General features: G+C 33.3%; 1 protein-coding gene across 1 annotated transcript in view; it reads right to left on the bottom strand.

The window, feature by feature from the left end:
* Positions 1 to 6050: 6050 nt before the first annotated feature.
* KCNH7 (potassium voltage-gated channel subfamily H member 7) overlaps positions 6051 to 8304 on the bottom strand; it is a 78429-nt gene continuing 76175 nt past the window's right edge. The window contains exon 11 of the mRNA XM_073806958.1: positions 6051 to 6104. Coding sequence (XP_073663059.1) covers positions 6051 to 6104 — 54 coding nt within the window. The remainder of the gene's footprint in view (positions 6105 to 8304) is intronic.

Here is an 8304-nt window from a genome sequence, read left to right as displayed (position 1 = left end):
TCAAATAGCTTGCTGTAAAGTTTTGCATCATACAAAATCTGTTACATATATATTATGAGATGCTTCAGTTCAAATAACAGTGCAGTAATTCACCTATGCCTAAAAGACTGCCAAATGATTAAAGGTCAGGAATTACACTTCTATTTCGAGTGGCAGTTTACACATTTTAAATTACATCAAGGGGAGATTAACACTATTGGAATCTTAATTTGGTCCACTTTAAATGTTATTTCAAGGACTGCGCTCAATTGATCTATCAAGCATGAATTCAGAAACAAAAAGTAATAAAAAAAAGTCAAGTGATATGTTTATTTCCAGAAAAGGCATTTACCCTGGAAGAAAGTAAAATTTATCAATGTAGTTAAAATCTGTGTAATTAAGAACATAAAAAAATTAATTTGTGATGATTTCTTTAAATATACAAATCACGTTCACCTGTTATGGCATTACTAAACGACAAACAAAAGAAATACTATTTGTCAGAAGTGTGTTTTTCTTTGTCCTTTTATGTTCGACAGACTCATAAATGATATGTTTTCTTTGTAGCAGTTTTCTGAGAAATTAATAGGAATAGATTTGTCAAAATCTGGTAAATTAAATCTAGTGAGTAAAATTCAATACATTTTTCAGGTTAGCATATTTTTCTTTTAAACTTTAAAATGCAACCATGGGTGTTTGATTACTTTGAAACTTGTATTAAAAGATCACATTTTTGTTGGTCTTAATCAAATCATTTTCATAGCAAATTAAGCATTTTGAAATAAATGTACAATGCTAAGTTATCATCTAAGAGTATATCTTGACTTCATAATAATATTAGATGATACAAAGAAAAAATAAATATTTAGAACTTCTGTTATTATAGTGATGAATGCAGGCAGGATTTTAAATGACTACTGTTCAGATAATTTGTAGTCTAGAATAAGATCATAACATCACATATGTCCATACTGAATTCAAATTGTCCTGTAACTTAGGATTCTGAGCACAAAACTACTTGCCAGAAAACTGGGAAAGTTATGAAAAATTTCTCTGTCTCACTATCAGCTCAGTATTTGAATGCTGGGAAACCTGCGTTTTTGTTTCTTGCCATGTCTTTTTCTACTTATTTTAAAAAACATATAGTAAAGAAAAGAGCCTTACATTACTTAACATTCGTTTTACCCATGTAGCTTGGTAATATGCAGCTTTGTGTATTACATTTTGAGCATTCAAAGCTCAGATGTGCTTCTATATCTGAATATATAGTAAGTAGACCTCGGTGGCACTTCTGTGCTGCTATGATGTACCACAGAGGGAATGAGTAGGCTCCTTGCCTATGTGCTACTTACGTTTTTAGGTGTGCCCCTTCTGCAACATCAGAGATGGTGGCAATTTGGAAATCTTACAGGGAGTGAGAAGAATTGGTCTAGGTCATTTAATACCTATATTCAGAGACAAGCATGCCAGGAATTAGTACCCCTTCTGATACTGTGTGTGTGTGTGGGTGTGGGTGCAACCTTTTCCCATAAGCGTAAAAATATGAATATGTACTTTACAGATATACACATATAGTCATTTGCATTTTAGTTGACTGTATTTAATCACGTTTTATCTTGTTATGATTACTGAAATTGCAAAGGATAACCTGAACATTGCTAGTATGGATGTTCTAGAAACATACTAATTAAAGATCCATATTCTTTTGAAAATTATAGGCCATTTAAAAATGATTTTCTGATTAATTGAACTTGTGGATACATATTTAATTGCCCAAAGCTATCTAAATGCATTACCCCCAATTTATCTTAAGGCAAGAGACTAAGTTTTTAAATATTTTGCTTTTTCATACTTTGATACTTATTTTCTAATCAGCTTCACTTGTAGATATCAATGCAGTGCTGTCTGCTACTCTGATTTCATTTTTTATTTATCAAGTAGGGAATGTTCTCTTGGTTTTTTAAACGTTAAAAATGAATGGTAGGTATTCTCAACCTTAAACAGACTAAACAGCCCTTAGCTTAAAACATGCCATATTATGATTAACCAATTTTATTTAAAAGTTTTCTTTGAAGATAGTTTGATGTTTTAAAAAGTAATAGATAAATGATTCCAGGGGAAGAATTAAGAATGTATGAAACTTAGGCAAATGAAAATAATATCCCAGTGTTTTCATTCTAGATGAAAAATATGTATCAAGCATACATTATGAAAAACTTTGTCTCACATGTAAATTAAAGCCTGATTAGCCATCAAAAATTTTAAATAATCAAACAATAAATGTTTTAGTAAGTTACTGTTGTGTTCTCAAGAGGCAAAAAGTGCAGTGTTTTTATGTTTCTTTAATTTGAGATCTAATGCTTTTTACCACTCAGTCCAGCTTACTAGCGCCTCAGTGGAACTCAGTAAAACTGTAGCACTGTTACAATTATGTGATTTTGTGAAATACATCAGCACCACCATGCCTGTATCTATCACTGTACCTAGCAAAATGTTGGAAAGAGTTGGCTTCTCTAATAAAAGTATCCTAAGTAGCTAATGAGATTTACTTTCTTTTTCCCCAAAATAATTTCTTTTACAAATTCTTGAATTTTCATGTATAAATAGATCAGAAATTATATGCTTCATTCTTAAATTATGTATATATACTATATTTTCAATACAACTTGTACACTTTTAGCTACCAAAAATTTGCAACCATTTTTACATGAAATTTACAGTTTTCTTATTTACAGTTATTTGTGGAAGGTTATTGCAAAACTAGTTGTGCAAGTAGATTACACTGTCAATATCACATACCAATCTTTGAAGAAAATATTTGCTAAAAAATAAATATTTCTGCACAGAGTATTTCAAAAGCATCATGATTTCATGCTACGCTATGTGCATAAAGACTAGGAAATATACGTGTTTTGGTAGATTGTTTCATTATGTTTAAAGCATTCCAAAGTACTACTACTTAACCAATGTGAGCGAGCTTCTTTATATCAGATGACTGACGTTTTCAAGTAATTACACACATTACTGTTTGAAATGTATTATTTTTTAACTGGCAAACATTCTGGTATACATATTCCTAACAAAAGTATAGAACACAAATTTCAGCTAAAAATAGGTAATATGCCTTTAATTAAAATTGGCAGGTGCCTAGGAGATTAAAAACTAGGGATCCCCCAATATTTTTATCCTATTTCCTTAATATTTGGAAAAAGAGTACCATATTATTTCAGTGCTATTGTAATTACAGGGCCATTTTGATGAGGCTCTTTGGAGGAGTTAATTATAAGATTACTGATCTTTGAATTTTACACCTAAATAACATAAGAATGATGGAATTGTGTGGAATTTTCTCAAATACTCAAACAATATATTGTCAGTATTAAAAAATACAGTTTAAATGTTAACAGTTGTGATTATTGGATTATTTTCAACTTAAAAACACCATTAATATACAGACAGTGGAAGTACAAAGAACATAGGTAAGACATATAGTACTTTAAAACCACAGCTGTGCTAAATTATTTTGTGTCTCTCAAAATATAAATGAATTAATGTAAGTCACAGATGTCATGACTGCAATTCAGTAATTCATCTGGGTTTTGATACTAGCTTTTCAAGAATAACCATGTTAATATTGCCACTTCTCAAAATAAAAATATTTTATTGGGAGCATTTCTGTATTAATTCTTGGTATTCTCACTTAAAAGTTGGATTATGATTGGAAGAACAATGCAATTGGTCAGTTTTATGGTTCTGTGTTCTTAACATTGCATTCCTCGAGATGTGTTATTCTATTCATAGTAATAATGTGTCAGTTTTAAATAAATTTTAGACATCTCTCTCAACCCCCATTTAATAGTTTACATAAGCCTTGTAATAATTTCTTTTATGCTGTCAATTATTAATAGTTATTAATAATTCATGTCTTTTGTGTATTGCATATTCTTAAAGTGTATTTGTACCACAAGAGCATGTAATGAATTATTGTAAGCTTGGGCACTGATCACTCACAATACCTAATGCTTTATAAAGCATTTAAAAACACAATCCATTTAGTTTTTAAAAGGTTGACATCACTGCATAGTAAGTGAACGAGAACCACAAGAAAAACACCTTTAAATGAAAACAGGTGAGGGAGAAGGGGACGCTATTGCATACCTAGAAAACAATTGCAATGTAAATATAATTTTATGGATCTTGGACAAATGTAATATTTGACAAATATTGGGGTGCTATGGCAGAGGAAGCTTCCCTAATGCTGGCGTTCTCCTCTGACCAGATGCATCTTTGAGAGTTGTGTGAGAAACACCTTATAGATTTTTGTCATAAAGGTTAAATGCAGGCAGTGTCAGGCAGGGGAAAGAGCACTGAAAGGTTTTTAGAAGACAAGTAGTGCTACTGCACTGGTACCACAAGACCACCACCTTTGTGATGATGCATAAGTCACACGATGATCTTATAGTTTTACGGTGCCTTGTGGTTTACAAAGCACTTCCGCAAATATATTTCAGAGACCCCTCAACACCCCTTCAAGATATTTAAGATGTTGTCTCATTTTTATAGTTTTGGATACTGGGGCTCACTGAGGGTCTGTCTTGACAGTGAGTAGAGGAGGTAGGATCTGAATTCAGGCTTACCACACTGAGTCTCTTGCCGTTGCTACCACTGCACGCTAGAGCTTAGGCAGGCTACGTCTGTGTAATGGAATGTCTGTGCCATGAGGGTGGGCCTAGATGCCTGAAAAGAGCCATTACAACTGTGAAATTCTATTTTCTGAAAAAACACTATTTTCTTCCAAAATTGTACTTTGAAAATTATTTTTAAATATCCATTTGGGAACTATCATGGATGTAAAGAGGCTTCCTTAGTGAGCCAGTCTTCACGGAATACATTCTAGTTATACTGAATTCAGCAGATCATCTTTGCCCACTTGGCATTTAACATCACTCAGAGTAGAGATGTTTGTAAAGATGAGATTCATAGTCTCACAATTATTATTGTGAATAGTATTACTTTAAAGCTATAAACCTAATAGTGCAAAATACAATTAGGAGAGAGACACCAATAGCTACACTTGAGTTTTTCTGAATCGAAAACTTTAGTCTCGGTAACAGCTATTTAGTTGGAGACATTGCACGTTGTGCAAAAGCTAAATTGTGGAAAATTGTTTGTTTTCCTGATTGAACATAATGTTATGTTCCTGGATGAGAGCCAAAGAATCTAGCATTTTTGAGCACCTACCATGTGCCAGGCACTTTCCTATATGTTATCTCATTTCCTCCTCAGGTGTCTTCAGGGCAGGTACCATTATCTCTGGAAAAAGACTCAGGGAGGTTAATTAACTTGCTCAGGGTCACACAGCTATTAATGGAAGAACTCATGCTGAGACCCAAGTTGGTCTGACCACAGAACCCTGCATGGGTGATTCTCAAAGTGTTCACGTGCATCAGAATCAGAATCGTATGGAGAAGGGCTTGTTATAATGTGATTACTGGCCCCACCCCCAAAGCTTCTGATTTAATAGGTATGGGTGACGCCCCAAAATATGTTTCTAACAAGTTCCCAGGTAGTTGGAGCTAGTGCAGCTAATTCGAGGGCCGCCCTTAAGGATATCATCATCCTGTCTTTCAGGTGCCTCTTTGAACTCACATGATAGACACATTTGTTTTACTGCAAAAAATGTGATTAGAAATCGAATAACATTTAAATTTTTTTTGTAATTTATAAACATTTTAATTTACAGTTAGAAATCCACTTAAATAATTGATCTACTTTTGGTTTTAACCATGGATAACCCATTTGAAAAACTCCAATTCACTTTTAGTAACTAGTTCTACCAGATTCCTTTTTTTAACCATGAAAGGCATTCAGAGGAAAGATACTATTGTTAATAATTCTTATTTTAGATAGGCAGATCAGGTGATCAATTTTTTCCTTAGATAATATATGATGGGATTTTAAAATAACATTTGTATTAGGACTTTGTTCTTTTAAGTATTTGAGAACCACTGCTAAAGATCAACCTCCAAAAGGACCTTGTGAGTAACATACATTAAACCCTCATACACACATTAAACCTGACACCGAATTCTACTACGGCCTGATTCGGTTTCCTTACATTCTGACTAGAAGAGTCAGAAAATTCAGCTCTGATGACCAACCCATTATAATAGACTTAAGAAACTGTACTGTCCCAGATGTGCCCCTACCTTCCCACGTTTGTTGAATGAGTGATTATTTAAAAACCCTACAAGGACATTGCTTCAGCGTTTTTCATTCCTGGTTTTCTCAACTAATTAAGAGTATGGGACTCCTCTATAGGAGGATAAGATCTGATAAGTCTTTCAGATCTCTGCCTAGCAAATAATACCATCAGAAAACATCTAACCCAAATAAACTTTAGATATTAGATGTCATTTTATTTAGGCCTGGAGACCTAAATATTAATATTATATATTATTTTAAATATAAATATTTATATTAATATAAATATTAATATTATTTTTAGGTGGAAGGCAAAAAGCATTATGTTAGTGCTTTTAATTACCCAGAAGGAGAGCGGTTGCTATACTGCTGTTAAACCTACAGCAGTGAAACCTGGCTCTCAGCAGGGTCCCAAGATGGAGGGCTCAGACTGTTTTTGCTACGGCCCATGGGGAAAGTGACAGTGACTTCAGGCGTTAGATAGACACTCAGCTAGGACAAGAGGATGAATCTTGTAAATTAAGATAATTCCTTTGGTTTAAGTCATTGTAGCTACTAAGTCTTCTGACTTTTATGCCTGACTCACCACATCTTTATACTGCTTGGGCTCTTTTAAAGCTAATATCCTGTAGGAATGGGCCTTCCTAATCCTGTCCAACTCTCTGAGATTCTATCAAGCAATTCTTTTATGTTGAGGAATTAAGAAGAAAAAAGGTTTATGTTATACTAGAATTTAAACAATCTGGATGCTTGCACACCCGTCCCCATCTTCCTATTTCTTCGTGCTTAGTTTTTATAAAGAAGTATAGAGACTACGTGTGGAAGGCTGAATTTTACGCATGTCATACCAAATGTTGCAGCTGAAGCGTTCACTAATCAAACAATCAGATCTAAATTCCTCACCTGCCAAATCCTCTCCTTCTACAAATGAACATCCTCTGGTGAATTCATTCTGAATTTCTCTGGAGCGTGGACTGACAATCCTTATGAAACTTGTTGCAGCTGCAAAGATCTGCCTAAATATGGAAGTAAAATCCCTAAGTTGTCCTCTGAATCAGAGGCAGCCATTTCTCTCTTCCCTGCTAGGTACCCATAAAAGTTTGTTGAATGAGGAAAAGAAAGCATTGGTTAGTCCCTAAATTTCTATCTGCATAACACCAAATGGTTTGGAAAGCTGGTTAGAATTATTATACTTCTATTGAATTGACTGGTCATTCTGTCATGTGTACTTGATCGTTAATGTTTTTGTCTGCACAAATTTAGCAGGGATAAGAACATGCCTGTGCCTACAGATCGCATCCCCCTACAGATTAGCAATTTATGGAACCATTAGAAAACATATATGGAGTAATTTAAGGTCGCTTTAATCATATTTTAAGTAGTGCAAAGTTTTTTGTAAATTTAAATAAATTGCTTGTATCTGAAACTAATATTCTAGTGTCAAAGGTAAAAGTAAGTCAATAGATTATATTTCTATCCTGGAGGGATAGATATTAATCCATTTAATAATGTATACAGATATAATGTCTCTTTAAAAATATATGTGAGTATAAAAATTAGTAAAGGATAAAGAAACTTTGAAGGATTTTCACAATTTTGTTCAGAAGGAGAGGATACAATGGGCCAGTCCATAATAAGTTAAAAATTGTATTCAAATGAATTGAAAAATAAAATTTCTCAACTAGAATTTGACTAATCAGAATCTTAAATTAGCTTGCAATTTTTCTGTACCCTGATTTTATGAGAGACATATACCACCACTCCCCCAAAATAATCTAACAGTTGAATATATTAAAATATATTCCATGGTATATTCTGATATTCTGGAGTCAATATATATTCAGCCCAATCCATACAGGATAGATTTTCATTTAATCTTTGATTAGCAAATGTATTTGAGTAACCAAATAAAATTAAATTTTTCTGCTGGTTTGTGCATTTTCTTTATACGTAGGTAAATGCACGTTGTTCTTTTACAGCCGGGATTAGAAAGCCATAGCACGGCATATACTTCATGGAAGCTAGTTTCGCCACACAAATCCACTAAAATTGTACGTTTTGGGGGGAAGAAAACAATGTGCGTCAATAAACTCTTTTGATCAAATTCAGGATTGCCCTAAA

The sequence above is a fragment of the Tursiops truncatus genome, chromosome 7, assembly GCF_011762595.2.
Source record: "Tursiops truncatus isolate mTurTru1 chromosome 7, mTurTru1.mat.Y, whole genome shotgun sequence".
Taxonomy (NCBI): Eukaryota; Metazoa; Chordata; class Mammalia; order Artiodactyla; family Delphinidae; genus Tursiops; species Tursiops truncatus.
The sequence above is the reverse complement of the archived record's forward strand: the minus strand, read 5'-3'. Positions and strand labels throughout refer to the sequence as shown.